Source organism: Medicago truncatula, chromosome 4 (assembly GCF_003473485.1).
Source record: "Medicago truncatula cultivar Jemalong A17 chromosome 4, MtrunA17r5.0-ANR, whole genome shotgun sequence".
In the NCBI taxonomy this organism is placed as follows: Eukaryota; Viridiplantae; Streptophyta; class Magnoliopsida; order Fabales; family Fabaceae; genus Medicago; species Medicago truncatula.
In genome coordinates this window covers 34,644,447-34,660,100 of record NC_053045.1, presented here as the reverse complement: position 1 = coordinate 34,660,100, position 15,654 = coordinate 34,644,447, and the positions used below count along the sequence as shown (strand labels likewise).

Genomic DNA, 15,654 nt, shown 5'->3' with positions numbered 1-15,654 from the left:
CCTAACAAAGGGCTGTAACATACAACTGTGAAAAGCTAATTAAGATTGAAAAATTAACTATTGTTACCAAAACTTTAATAGCTCAAAATGTTTGATATTAACTTTTTTCAATGAATTCATACAATTAATGGAATGACATTAATGCTAAATATGTGCCTTAAGAACACAAGTTAATGTGACTTTAAAAAAAAGATAGATCTTTATTACATTCTCTAGTGATAGAAAGGTAGATCTTGAATCCAAAAAGTTTTGAATTTTATATGAACTATCTTAAACGAAGACATCATAGCTTTACACTAAATTTATTTTCATAAAAAATGACTTATTTATCATACAAATAGTCTTTTGAAAGGAAATAAAAGATTAAAACTAAATTGATGATTTATTCAAAATTTTTAAAGAACTGGTATTTTTTTATTTATTTTTAAATTAAAAATGAAAGCAGTGGTACTTACAAAGTCGCAACAATTAGTCGTATATACGACAGACGAAAGATCTGCCGTTCAATTCAAGCCTCGGCACGCAACTCAATCACAAAACACATGATATAATAAACGACATCTCATAAACAAATAAAGAAGCAAAAATAGAAGAAGAAAAAAAAAAAAAAAAACGCTCACACAAATATTCGCATATCTCGTTGTAGATCTATACTGCTAACCCTCCAATCCTCTTCCTTCTCCACCTCCGATCCCTCCTCGCAGGTCAGCTCCTCTTCTTCTTCTTCCTTCCAATCCACTCTCATATTTTCCATTTTCATTTTCGTTTCCCAAATGTTAGGGTTTTCCGATTCTTCAATTTTCACTCTTTCAACCCTAGATCTTGATTTCGTATTCATCCCAAATCATGTAAACGACACCGTTTTCACATAGTTTCGTTATCCTATCAACTATTTTCGATAAATTTTCATAACGATTATTAGATCTTGTTGTTTTTCTTTAATTTCTTGTTGTTCAACTGAATACGATTATTATGCGTGTATGTATATCATTTAATTTAATTTAATTTGATTGATTTAGGGTTATGACATTGACACGTTCGATTTAGTTTTTTTATATCTGAAGGTTTTGGTTTAATTTTTTGTTTTTTATTTTGTTTTACAGATTGTGAATTGAATGGAAGGACCTGGAGGCAGCAGTGCCTCTGCGACTGCTGCTACGCCGCCGCAATGGTGGCAAGATTTTTCGAAGCTATTTCAGCATTATTTGGATAAATCCACACCACATTCTACTTATAGGTGGATTGGGACTTTTGTTATTGCCTCCATATATGGTTTAAGGGTTTTTTACCTTCAAGGATTTTACATTGTGTCTTATGGATTGGGAATTTACATGCTGAATCTGTTGATCGGGTTTCTGTCTCCTTTGGTTGATCCTGAGCTGGAGCCTTCTGATGGAGGACCTTTGTTGCCTACTAAAGGCTCCGATGAGTTCAAGCCGTTTATTCGTCGGCTTCCTGAGTTTAAGTTCTGGTAATTTCTGATTCTGTTGTGCTTTGTGAACAGTATGCTAATTCACATAATAACTCAATATGTTTTGTTTTAACATTTCGAAATCATGTTTATTTAATGGAAGATTTGATTGAATTTGGGATTCATTGCTAGATAGTTTCGGGTTTGTGTTTTCAATGCATCTCTTGGACGGATATCAGACCATTTATCTGTGAATTTGGCTGCGTCACTTATTTTAATGTTAATTTGACTCTATTGATTCTGAGTTCGATTTGATAGTATAAGCTTTGTGTGCTTCGGAGGTAATAGTTATCTATAAAATATTTCCCCAGCATTTCCATTTGCTCTTCCAGAAAATATTTTACTGATCAACTGAAAATAATTGATTGATGACTCGCTCCCAGCTGCCATTGCATGCAATGTAACTATGCAATAATCGTGAACCACCATTTGAATTTTGTTGCAAGCTGCTGGTCATTTCACGTAGCTGCAGACAAGTTCATGGAAATAATCTTTTTTCTTTTTTATATTGTTTCTAATTTTGTCGGTGGAAATGGAAATAAGAAATACCTGAAGTAAACGGGTCCTTGCTTTCCTAATCACATTTTCTGTTGATCAAATTGGTACTTCCGTATCCTTCAGTATCGTTAATAGTTATTTTCAATATGAATTTAGAAGCATTTAGAGCTTGATTTGTCATAATCAAAAACTAAGGAATATACCTTTTCCATATTCTTGTGAATCAATCAATTTTGCCGTGTTGGTTTATCATTCCTTTTCCACCTATAAAAAATTGTGTCGGAAATTTCCTTTTGTTATTCTGTTCAACTGTCACTTCTGAAGCTCTTTTTGCCTTATCATTGTTTATTTGTTTATACGTTTTGAAACGGAACTAGTTTTCCTTAGTTGTCTGAGGATTTCCTTGTAAAACTCCACACCTTCTGTTACAATTTAAGAATACGAAAGACTTAAATCTACAAGGGGTAGTTGTTACGAAGGTGAATATCTCATTATAGTTATTGGAAACTGATTTTGTGGGACAAATTTGCTTGAATCAAGATTAGGCGTGGCATTATTGGAATAGATTCATTGATAAGGATCCTTCTATTTATTTAGCGACATTGTGGTATGAGTTTATTTATTTAGTGACATTGTGGTGTGAGTTTATTTATTTAATTCAACTTCCCTGAGAGAGGCTGGTGCTATACTTGTGCATTCTTTAATATCTCAACGATTAATGTACTTTTATGACTTGCTTGCGTAAGCCAACATGTTTAACTTTGGGATCATTTGAAAGGCATCTCCGTTTGTGTAATAGAATAACGATTTTTATTATTCTTATTATCATTGCTGCAGGTATTCCTTCACAAAGGCTTTCTTAATAGCATTCTTGATGACTTTCTTTTCTGTATTTGATGTTCCTGTCTTCTGGCCAATATTACTCTGCTACTGGGTTGTTCTGTTTGTCCTTACAATGAGACGCCAAATTGCACACATGATCAAATACAGATATATTCCATTCAGCTTGGGAAAGCAGGTTTTTATGCTTAGATTGCCTTTAATCATTTACCCTACGACCTGTTATATGTTTGTTCATTCAAGTTTTGTATTGTTTTATATTGTTTGCATGAAAGACATAATCTATTTGTTTTAACTTATTGCAGAAATATGGTGGCAAGAAATCTTATGCAAGTAGTAGCAGTGGCTCTCGTGCCGACTAAAGCTTTGCTGTGTCATGATTTGAAGAACACAGATCTCAAAGTTAGGTTTTGTGGGGATTCAGGGTACTTGATTTTTACCTTTTATTTGTAGTCAGAGTATTAAGGATGGCAATATGCAGTTACAGAAAATATTCGTTTTATGGATTTATGATACCAGAAGACATGCTAATGCTGGTAGTGAACTTCATTGTTGATATACGCCAGTATTTGATTCAGTTTTAGATTTATCGCAAATCTAGTCTTGTATTGCGATTGTACTACCATGATTTCAGGATAAACTTCACACAGAACCTTGATTTTTCTCCTGTTCAGGATATGACTATTGCCTTTGAAGTTTCTGCACCTTTACTTGTTAATGTTAGGATATTACATCAACTATTCGCCGTGCCAAATCACACATAATTTTTCTCTGGAAGATGTTTTTACTTTTGGGTAAGCTAATTCTGATGTATTGTTGCAGTGTTTGAAAGCCGATGTGTTTTAAAACGTTTCGGATATGGTCCATCCTTCATTGGAAAATTGGCCTTCAACTTGACATGTTTTTAGGTTTCTATCAGTATGCTTTTTTCAAAAATGGTAAGGTAATAAAACTTAAACGATGTGATGATGTAACATCAATATAATATTGGTGATGCCTTTTGAGTGATGCATAATTGATTCTTTGGCTGATAATATAAACCAACAAGCGAAGTCTGTGAGGTTTAAATCGTGTTTTGACTCAAAGCTTATGGTTTTAAAAGAAATTTATTTGCCATTGTGACATCTTCTCTCGATTTAACTGGAGAGATTTTACTCGCACAACTAGTGAAATTTGGAAGTTATTTCCGCAACAGTTCTGGTTCTATGCCTTTAGATCATTACAACTAGTTACTTGGTCTCAAACTCTGAATTATTCTCAATCGTCCCATTATTACGAGATAGGATTATTTTTTATTTTACAAAGAGAAAGGATACATCTTTGAAAGATCACTCTGTTAATGAAGTTTATTTATTTTTGTAAAGTATATCCAATTTTAAATTTCTTGGAGATGTCTTCGACCTAGTTGGTGGTTGCATGGGGTGGCTTTCTTGTGGTCCTAGTTTTCTATTTCCTTTGGTCTATCTTTTCTTTTGTTTATTGTTACCGCATAAATTAAGAGAAGAAAAAAAAAAAATGTAATCGACGATGACATCTTTAAAAGAAGAATGCCCATTTGACTAGCAAATCAACTCATATTATTAGCTTCCTTGCAGATATGAAACACACAGGCTCTCGGATAAGAAAGTTTTAAAAGATTGCTTAATTATTGAAGAGGTTGGATGAAAGTATTGGAGGATGATCCCATTCTTATTTCTTACCAAGTCCACAACAATCTTAACCTCCCAGTTCATCCATAACCCAAGAGAAAAATTGTGTTACTTATTCAAAATCTTCTTCAACACTACGTAATTAGTCTGACAGGTATCAAATAAATCATGAACATATGCAAAATATAAACTATTTCAACCAACTTCATATAATTTTAACATAATTCCTCTAGATTGTTTAAAAATGAACAAATATTTTTCAAGACGAAGATATCTTATGATAAAATTTTGACTAACGAAAAAAGACATCACAGATGTATGGCTAGAAATAATATGTCCAATATGTATTGACCACCCTTAGACAATTATGCATGTTTTAAGAGACCGTGAAGAAATCAAATGTTATGTAATGATCTTATCTCTTTTGGAGTAAGCTTTTTAGTCTTGGGTTATATGGTCAATTTAGGACATTCTTTAAATGCATTCCTCCAATCTCTCTTATTTAGAAGACGATCTCTCTTCTCCACCATCACGTAAGAAGCATTTCATCATGTCATTTGTATCACGAGATTAATCGTGTGCTGACCTATCAACAAATCTCATACATTATTCCTTTGTTAGGGATGTACTTTTTGATATATTTAGACGGACGAGAGTATCATTGAAGAATGAGGCGCATGTGAGCTTTCTGACTGACCCACTAGATAGAAGATCGACATTTAAGCCTACGAAGGTTATGGTGTACAGACGGGTAGGAGGAAAACATGCATGTATGGACTTGACTGGAGTTTCATCACTTGTGGGATTAGGGGTCAGACCTTTTATGGTAGGACAAACAACCCTAAAAGTTGCGTCAAACAAAGTGGCTAAACATGAAAAAACGTGTTATGACAATCAACATGCTTTTATATCATATGCTTTCAACACTTTTGGTTTCCTAGCACCAGAGGCTGTTGACCTTCTACATACAGTTCAAAGGGTCATGCGTAGCAATGTCATGTATCCTAGGCCCATGATGTTGTGTTTACGAGGATTGGTTTTGTCATCCAAAAAGGTTTAGCGGCACAGCTTTTTGTCCGCTTGCCTTCTATCCATGTGTAAGTAATCCTTGATATATATTTTCTGTTTGATTTTAAATGTATTTTCTTCGATGCTTTTCCTCCTAATTTAAAACTTACACTAAAAGATGGTAAAAGAGGGTGAGTTTTTCTTGTTTGATTTCGTAATTTAATTTAATATCTTATAAAAAAAATACTATAAATAAAATTATAGCTTTATCAAATTTACATACTTGGAGAGCACGTTACAATAAACCTCTACGCACATATCACATCGTCACCCTCCCAAAACCCTAACCAAAAACCTCACCACCATCAATGGGAAAACCAAAAGCAAAAGGAAAACACCGTTTACACAAATTCTACTTCTTAGCCAAAGAACACGGTTACCGCTGTAGAGCATCATGGAAACTCATTCAACTCAATTCAAAGTTCCATTTCCTCGAATCCTCATGCGCTGTCCTCAACCTCTGCGCTGCTCCTGGAGGTTGGACGCAAGTTGCTGTCCAACGCGTTCCTGTTGATCATCTCGTTATCGGCGTTGATCTTGCTCCGATGAAGCCTATTCGCGGCGTGATTTCTATTCAAGAGGATATTACTAGACCTGAGTGTAGGTCTAGAGTTAGGAAAATTATGAATGAAAATGGTTACAGTGCTTTTGATGTTATTCTTCATGATGGTTCACCAAATGTGGGTGGTGCTTGGGCTCAAGAAGCTACTACTCAGAATTCTCTTGTTATTGATGCTGTTAAGCTTGCTACTCAGTTTTTAGCACCTAAGGGAACTTTTGTTACCAAGGTTTTTTAATCTGATTTTGCTTAATTAACTTTGTTAATTATTCATCATGGTTCTAATTGTTTTTGTTATTGTTGCTTTTACTTTGTTGTGTGATAGGTTTTCAGGTCGCAGGATTACAATTCTGTCGTCTGGTGTTTGAAGAAGGTGATGATTTGTGTTTTTTTAATGTGGTTTTGGCCCTGTTTGGATAAACAACTTAATTTGCTGCTTCTAGCATAAGTGTTTATCATGATAAGCACTTATGTATAAACTGTTTCTATAACAAAAGATGAAATAAAGTTAAATTGTTTTCGTGTAAGCTATAAGCTATTTTTATATGCTATCCTGGGGAGTGTATAAGCACTCATGTATATTTGAATATGTCATAAGCTGTTTTCATTGGTTCTTCCCAACAGTCATGCAATTGGTCATGATCAAAGATAAGCTGAAATAAGTTAATTCAAACAAGCCCTTTGTGGAATTCATTGTGAATGTTGAAAATTGTTTAATGTGGTGGTGGAATGTTTGAATTGCAGTTGTTTGAGAAGGTTGAGGTGGAAAAACCGCCGGCTAGTCGTTCTGAATCTGCTGAGATATATCTTTTGGGAATTAAGTATTTAGCTCCTGCTAGGATTGATCCTCGCATTCTCGATATCAAGCATCTTTTTGAGGCTTCTGCTCAACCGCTAGCTAAGGTAAATTGCTTTTTTTTAGAGATGTGTTTGATTGGCGTTGTATACATGTATTTTTGTTGCTCTTTTCATTTTATTTTCTTGGTCGTTGGATCGTAAATGCAGGTGGTGGATGTACTTAGAGACAGTAAGCAAAAGAGGCATCGTGACGGATAACTACCTCATCACTGTGTTTTGGATTTTACATTGTTTGTATCGGATTTAAGCATTCTTTCTCAGATGGTTCTGCTTGTTATTTTGAAATGGATTTTATTAATTTGTATGTGTTAGATTCATCATGTGTGTTTTTCTCTAGAGAAACTAATTATGGAGATTGTTAAGGTATTTGAAGTAGGGAAAAGTCAGCAGTGCGCAACTGCTTAGTTAGATTATGTTTGTTGCTATTTTCTGCCTACAGGTATGAAGATAGAAACACAACTTTGAGGAAGGTGTCTTTCAGCTACAAATTTTGTTTGGGCAGATGCTCCTCTGGAGATTCTTGGTTCAGTTACTTCTATATGCTTTACCGATCCAGCTGATTTACCAATCAAGGATCACGATCTAACAACAGAGGAGGTATTTTTTGGGTATACACAATGATATCTAACATTTTATAGTAGTCCGGGGGGTCAAACAATTCTTATTGTTGTTAATATTAAATGCTTTGGTTCTGGTTGTATGACAGGTAAAATATCTCTGAAGATTTGAAGGTTTTGGGGAAGCAAGACTTCAAGCATCTTTTAAAGTAATTGCATGGCTAGAACTTTACATCCTGTCATTTCTGGCATTATTTTCTCAAATGCTGCATCCTGAATATGTTTGTTCTTTGTTTCCATCTGGGGGTAATGATGTTGTATCTGCTGGTTACCTGTAGGTGGCGGATTAACATTAGAAAAGCTCTATCACCGGCTAAAAAGACTGAACCTGCTACTACAGCTGAGGTGGGGAATGATCATGAGGGGGATGAAAATGATAGAATACTCAACGAAATGGAGGAACTGACAAATGCAATGGACCGCAAGAAGAAACGTGAAAAAAAAATTTTAGCAAAAAGAAGAGCCAAGGTTTGTGGCTTCTTAGTTGCCACTTTGGGGTTGGATACAGCACAAATGAATTTTCTGATCTTTGCAACATTGTTAATTTTAGTTGGAAACCATAATAGGTTAATATGATATCAAGATTTTATATGATCAGTCCCAAAAATGGTTCCAAGGCATGATCAAGACCAAAAACAGTGTTAATTCTTTCATCATATCATGGCATTCTAAGCTCAGTTCTGTTTTATAATCCTTCTTGTGGATGAGATCAATCTGATTCATTGCTCTACCCATTTGGGTTTTACAGGATAAGGCGCGGAAAGCAACAGGGATGCAAATGGATGTAGTAGAAGACGGTTATGTTGATCATGAGTTGTTTTCCCTTGCCTCTATGAAGGTTTGCTTTAATCTTTTTACTTCCTCCATTTCAATTCAAGTGTTGTTTAAGATTTTTTTAACAGTCAAGAAGACAAGCAACCAAGAACTTAGTGAGTGAAATTATTTTGCTAAATTGTCCATGTTAACAATTGAAGTATTACTCGATGTTATAAATGCACATTGGAGTTAATGACCGAAAGCACACTATTTATTTGTGTGAAAGATTGGAGAGAATTATCTTCTTAGGGTTTACAAATTAATATAATGTACACAGAGGTTGTTTGTTTGACATATTCATGAGAGTTTACTGTGACAGGAGATCTACTTCATTGGTAAATTACTCATATTGTAACACTTTCTGAGCTAGCAAGTCTTAGGTGGTCACAACCATTTGGGCGAACACACATAATTGAAAAAAGGTAGAAAAAGAAAAGAATGAAATAATATAGTGTGTGTGTGTGTGTCTAAATGGTGTCCAAATGATTGTGATCACCCAAGTATTTTCCTAAAAATGAGTAATAAATATGACACATGCCATGAAGCTATAGTGAGACAACTCAATATATTCAAATAAACTAGCAGAAACAAAATACCCATCCCAAAAGGTAAGATATACTCTCTTTTGAGTTTTCTCATGAAGAAAGGGCCAAAAGGACATTTGCTAAGATAGAAAGTCATATGACTAATATGTAACTTACTTTTACCATTTATTGGTTATTATCACCGGGTTTCAGGGTAAGAAGGATCTGGTTGCTGTTGACACCACTGACTATGAAGGTGGTGAGGGCGAAGTGGATGACAGTGAGAATGAAGAAAACAAAGGTGGCTTGGAGCATTCTTCTAGCGACTTAGATTCTGATGAAGAACGTAGAAGGTGATCGACTTCTTTTGATATTGTTCTTACCTTCACTGTTTTATTCTGTTGGTCTTTCATAATTGGGGAATCTAACTGTATACTCATATCAGATATGATGAACAAATGGAAGATTTACTTGAACAAGCTTACGAGCGGTTCGTGATAAAAAAGGAAGGGACTGCAAAGCAGCGTAAGCGTATTAAGAAATTTTATGATGCAGACTCTCTACTTTTGGAGGTATGGAGCTCTCTTTTGTGATTGTAGATGTAATTATTATACCTTCAGGTTTGTGAGTTATATAAAGGGAAATGAAACTATATCCGATTCATGAAACTATTATCTTCACATTATATTCCCATTCCTTTAATTCCAGTTTCCTTTACTTTCTTGCTCCCATTCAACATAGCCTATGCCCAATATTTCATATGCAGCTTACCGGTAATATTTTTATGTTGGCATTGTTAGTTTTTCCTGCTTGGACCTCTCTTTAAGACCTGTATTTTTGTGATGTCAAATGTGTTAGTTATTGTTGAAAACTGTGGCACGACACATCCTTTTTATTCCGTGTGCAAAAACAAATATTTACACATGTACTATTACCTTTTGGCTTGTAAGCTGGTGAAGATGATGACATTGTTCAGTCCAAGTATGATTCAGTTGAAGATGATGTTCAAGAAGCAAATTCTTTGTTGGTGCCACTTACTGATGGTACAGGGCCCACCCAAGAGGAGATCACAAATATGTGGTTTAGTCAGGATGTCTTTGCCGAAGCTGTAGAGGAAGGAGGCTTTGAGAAGGATGACGGTGAAAGTGAAATGGATATTGATGGGATAAAGGAGAAGACGCCTGTTGCTGAAAAGATCAATGAAAATAAAACAGCTGCTTCTGTGGAGATAGATCGCACTCGTTCTCAAGCATCTAAGGAAATGGACTTTGAGATCGTTCCTGCACCTGCTGCTACTGATTCTGATGATTCGTCCTCTGATGAGTCAGAGGATGATGTTGCAAAAAAAGCTGAGATATTGGCTTATGCTCAGAAGATGCTGAGGAAAAAGCAAAGGGAATACATGCTAGATGATGCATATAATAAGTATGTGTTTGATGACCAGGGATTGCCGAAGTGGTTTCTCGATGAGGAAAGGAAACACCGTGTACCAGTTAAGCCTATCACGAAAGAGCAAGTTGCTGCAATGAAAGCCCAATCTAAAGAAATTATACTCGGCCTGCAAAGAAGGTGGCTGAGGCCAAAGCACGCAAGAAGCGTGTTGCTATGAGGAAGATTGAGAAAATACGCAAGAAGGCCAATGCTATATCAGATCAGTCAGACATATCCGATCGTTCAAAGAGTAAGCAAATTGATCGACTATATAAAAAATCTGTTCCAAAAAGGCCTCAGAAGGAGTATGTAGTTGCAAAGAAAGGTGTCCAAGTTAAGACTGGCAGGGGAAAAGTCCTTGTTGATCGCAGGATGAAGAAGAATATGAGGAAAAATGGAATTGGTAAGGCAGGCAAAAGAGGTTCCAATGCAAAGGGAAAGGCACCAAAGGGTGGCAGGGCTCCGATTGGAAAGATCCCTATGGGAAAAGGATCTTCAAAGGCCTCTGCCAAGAAGGGAAGAAAATAACTGAAAATAGGTTGGTGCGCAATTTCAGTGATGAGTTGTCTTACTTTCCAAGCTAAACTTTGCTTTCATTTTTTTCTTTTCTTCTTTTGGTTGTTACTGACTGTGCTATAGATGATATATAAATTAAATATAACTGAAGTTATTTAGAAATTGATTGCGGGCGCCAATATACCGTTCTTGGCGGAAACAGTTTATCAGAATCGTTAGAAATGATTAATCATATGATTTTATGGGTAATTTGGAAGTGATCAATGATTGCATGCTCTTTAATCAGGCTTATACTTTAGCATAATTTGGAATTTACTAAGGCAATATCGTGAAATGCATCGAGTTCAGGTCTAATTGGTGTAACTTGTGAGCCTTCTATAATGATTTGCAATTCCATTAGACTGTATTTTGGAAAAATATTTCTATGGTGGACTCTTGGTTTGCAGTGCTCAAACTTTTTGTGATTACTTATTTCACAACTGCTTTTTGTTTTGTTTCTTCTCTTTATAGTATGTGGATTATGCAATTTGACGTGATATACATACTCTTTTCTGCTGTTTAAAACTATTCCGATTAAGAACATACATACTTTTAGTCGAAAAAATGTAGCCAGACTTGGACTAAAACTATTATTAGCTGAAGTTGTGGTAATCCTGTTGGAAGCAATGTTGCACACCAAATGTAGGCAATTGGAATATTAATGTATGAGAATATAAATATTTTTTCAGTTGGAAATAATATATTTTTTTCATAAGCCATTGACTCTCCCTGAACTGGTAGTATGCTGCTGTACACATGAAGATTCCGGTCATGACCTGTCGCCGTACTTTTAGGTCAAACTGAAAATGTAACTTTGAATTATCAAGTAAGCATGAAATTATTATAGTTGAAAATTTGAAGCTGTGCAAGTTTTACTGACGCCATAAGATTGAAATGCATAAATAAGTACATGGTTTGGAGCATCATGAATGAGACACTACCATTCCATGTTTATTTTATTTTAGTTTATTTGGACAATGACACAAATTCGGTATTATTTTATCTTGAACAAACTCTTGTTCAAAATGTACACGCTAATTTATAATACTATCTAGCTAATAACATTACTTGTTTGATTAATCAACTAGTAATTTAATTACTAGCTTCTTAACCAAAAAATATGTGTCAGCCAGAGTTTATTCAATGTTTTCTGGTATAAGCTGGTTCAAGTAGAATGGTGTACGATCAATATTTCTTTCAAGGAACTCATCAATAGTAGTGAATTTCACATGAGGATAAAGTTGAGAAGCCTCTACTCCAAATGAGGGTTCAATCTCAAAGTTAGTTTGATCTTCCTTCACAAATGTAGCGTGACAAATTGATAGGCTCATAGTGTTAGGAAATGAAGACTCTGCAAGAAAATATTATTATATTATGTAAAAAAATTACATTGTTAACATCCACAAGTTAAAATATTTTAATGTTTATCATAACCTAACCTTGAATTTGTCTCAAAATTAGCTCCTCTGGAACATAGACTCTTTCAAGAGTGTTACTAGTATTTTTCTCCCAAATGGAAACTAGTTCATTAAATGATATGGTGTTTGCATGGGGTCTAACATAGAGAATTTTGTTCAAGGTTCTTGGATCATCAATAGCTTGGATTGTATAAGTAGCAACATCTTCGTGAGTGTTAAAAACAGCTGTTAATAATCAAATAAAAAATCAAATTAATCTGAATGTGTGTTATATTATATTTTTATATTCTTAATCAATTAATTAAAACTGAATTTCTATATACCTTTGGGATTTCCATCTCCAAAAATGATAACTTTATTAGTAGGGGTAAGTAAGGCTCTAAGACCTGATAAATTTGGTAGGAAGTGTCCAGCAAAAAAATTTGCCACCACAAATGTATGAGGAATTCCTTCAACTTCAATGGTTCTTCGGATTTGAGCCTTGTTGTTAAATAAATTCTCTGCCCAATTTACTCCATTAGAACGATCCACATCATTTCCAAACTCTGAAGGAAAAAACCTCTATATATAAAAAGTAAGAACAACTAATTAGCAAAACAAGCTTAAATTATGCCAATATTATATGCTGGTTCAATCTCATAAGTCCTAGCTCAGCAGGTAAAAATGTCGAAATTGTCAGGATGGACGTCATGCTCAATTTTTTTTTTAGACGAGTTGATAGAGAAAATAGTTAGAAACAATTATCTTTACCTTAACATTTCCAGCTTCTTTGATGGCTGAAATGATCTTATATTGATCGGGTATGTGCAAGTAACTCACGGTAGAGATCACCACATCCACCTGCTTTATTGCTTTAACCAAACTCTCATGGTCATGTATATCTCCCTATGTGTATAATGTGATGTGATCATCATGAAACAAATTCACTAAAAATATTTAAACTCATATCAAGAAAAAGGAAATATAAAGAACATGCATTTTTTTTCCTTCATTTTTAAACCTGCAGTGAGTAGCATTGTGCTACCTCACCCAAAATAGATTAACCAAAACAAATTGAGACAAAAATTGAAGGAGGAGCAAACCAAAACCTCTTCAAGCAAAGGAAAATCTAAAACTATGCATCCCTAAGCTATTGTGTATATATATAAGCTTCTCTAACTTCCAAAGGGATGGAATAATCGTAAACAAAAAAGTTCAAGGATAATTCTATAATGACTAATCTACAATCACACTCATTTTCTTCTTTATAAATGTGAGTGACCAACGTTGAAAAACATGCATGTGAAAATACTCGATAAAACTTGAAAAAATGCTCACAAAAGTAATTATATATTACGATTAATAGGCTTCTTACAAAAATATTTACGATCAACGAAGTTTTCACATCAACAATAGTAATGCAAACTTGCACACCCATACAAACTAGACCAAACTTATTTGGTTTGCACCCCGATCATTTTTGTGTCCCGGCTATATATTTGATTATCATACAAGATTAAGTTTTGAAAGTTAAAAAATATCGAATATTGTTTCTTATAACACAATAGAATAAAAGAATGCTTTATACCAAAACTAGGTTGACGCCCAAGTTTTTAAATGTTTGAATGATGGGTGATTTTGCTGGGTTAAACATAGTGGACTCTCGTACAAGGGCAAAGGTAGGGTGGCCAGCCTTAACACTTGCTTCTATGATGAACTTTCCGACCGATCCGGTTCCTCCAATGACCAGAACATTGGTTGATTTCACTGCCACGGCCATTTGAAAAGTGCTCCTAATTAAGATCAAAAGGAGAAGATAGAAATGCAACTCGACCTGCCTTGCAAATAGGAGTGTCTTGAAGTCCTTTATATAATAATTGGGTTCATGCATACTATTATACTCTATTGTCCTAAAATATATGTGACATTTTTTTTGGTGTTAATCCTCCGGACCGTAGATGAATGAATCCTTGATATCTATTAATTATTTTGAGGTAAATTATTTTGAAATCAAAACAATTTATCATAAAATAATTAATGGATATATTCGATATTGATGTCACTCAATTTCAACTGAGATAATTAATTTTAGTCATCGATGACGGTCAACAAATTTGATTATAAGTTTCTCACTTTTGAAACTTCAACCATGTGCTGTTTATTTTTTAGAAATAAATGTGCTAGTTCTTTTCTTTTTTGTTAAAAAATGTGCTAGTTATTATAGCAGTCAAATATTATTACGTATTGATGAATGATTTATAGTATAATAGAAAAAAAATAAAAACTACGTCTTTTTGACGTTATTTTCAATGCAAACGTCTTTTTAAGTTATTTTTCAATGCTACTATTGTTATTTTTTTGACAATTCTATTCTCCTTGATCATCCTTTATCATTTATCTAACAATTAACATGTTGCAACCATGCTAATATCATTTTATTATCTGTTACATATATTTAGACGGACATGTGTCCCACTTAGATTCATTTTACACTAATAATGAAACACAAGTAGTAAACATATACATTAGTTTCAAATGTTATGAATACAAATTTGGGCGACTATTCTAAGAAATGAGATACTTTATTAAAAAAATAATGGTAAATTGTTGATTGAGTTGTCGGTAGCCCGCAAAGGACCGGGCTTGGACAAATTTTTTTGTGCTCGTTTATCTTCCGGGCCTTTTGGTCCGCAAAAGCCTGAGCCCGTCATGGGCCAGTCCGTTGCGTACCGGGTAGTCCGTTTTGATAGCTGTAATTAAACTCTTATATTTTTAAACATCAATATAGCAATGGCGAACAAATTAAAAAAGCCACGAAAGTTCACCATTCAATCATGATCTAATGAGTTTAACTACTCATTCATGATAGTTATAAACGACATAATCAAAAGGATTTGTAAAAAATAAAAACTAATCAAAAGGTTAAAGATTTACACATGCAAAGTAAAGTGACAATGTGTTCAATTTTGTTGCCAAGGGTAAAAAATATGAAGTTTTAGATAGTTTTGATCACAATTTTTGACTCTAGATCGTCAACATTTGAAACCCTTACTTCATGCTGAAAATTTCAACATATAGATTTAATGGCGTGAGCCATTAAATCTAACGTAGCATGTGTTGAGTGATATGTGTGTGCACCACACACATCACGTAAGTGTTTGGGACAAATTTCTTTCATCTTCTTCTAGGATTCGCGTCGCGTACAAAACCTATGCATATGAAATTTCTTCACTTGACATCTTCAACCTCTTCGTTGAAAATTCACCTTAGGCATATGATCGAGAGAAAAAGTTTCTAAGTTGTGGGGCTTCATCCACTACAAGAATTTCACGTATTTGCGGCAGCCAAAATTCCACGCAAAGGCAAAAAAC

General features: G+C 34.4%; 2 protein-coding genes and 1 pseudogene across 2 annotated transcripts; 2 read left to right on the top strand and 1 right to left on the bottom strand.

Moving 5' to 3' along the window:
* The first annotated feature begins 545 nt into the window (after nt 1–545).
* On the top strand, nt 546–3,513 carry LOC11417142 (protein RER1A). Its single transcript, XM_003606893.4, has 4 exons — nt 546–704; nt 1,104–1,471; nt 2,807–2,987; nt 3,115–3,513. The coding sequence occupies exons 2-4, from the start codon at nt 1,116–1,118 to the stop codon at nt 3,169–3,171; spliced, it is 594 nt and encodes a 197-aa protein (XP_003606941.1). The 5' UTR covers nt 546–704; nt 1,104–1,115; the 3' UTR covers nt 3,172–3,513.
* Nucleotides 3,514–5,667: 2,154 nt separating this feature from the next.
* On the top strand, nt 5,668–11,662 carry LOC11410259 (adoMet-dependent rRNA methyltransferase spb1-like; annotated as a pseudogene).
* Nucleotides 11,663–11,775: 113 nt separating this feature from the next.
* On the bottom strand, nt 11,776–14,242 carry LOC11413938 (phenylcoumaran benzylic ether reductase POP1). The gene is made up of 5 exons (XM_003606890.4): nt 13,872–14,242; nt 13,055–13,189; nt 12,628–12,865; nt 12,326–12,529; nt 11,776–12,237 (listed from the first exon to the last, which is right to left on the bottom strand). The coding sequence occupies exons 1-5, from the start codon at nt 14,172–14,174 to the stop codon at nt 12,023–12,025; spliced, it is 1,095 nt and encodes a 364-aa protein (XP_003606938.2). The 5' UTR covers nt 14,175–14,242; the 3' UTR covers nt 11,776–12,022.
* Between the last annotated feature and the right edge of the window lie 1,412 nt (nt 14,243–15,654).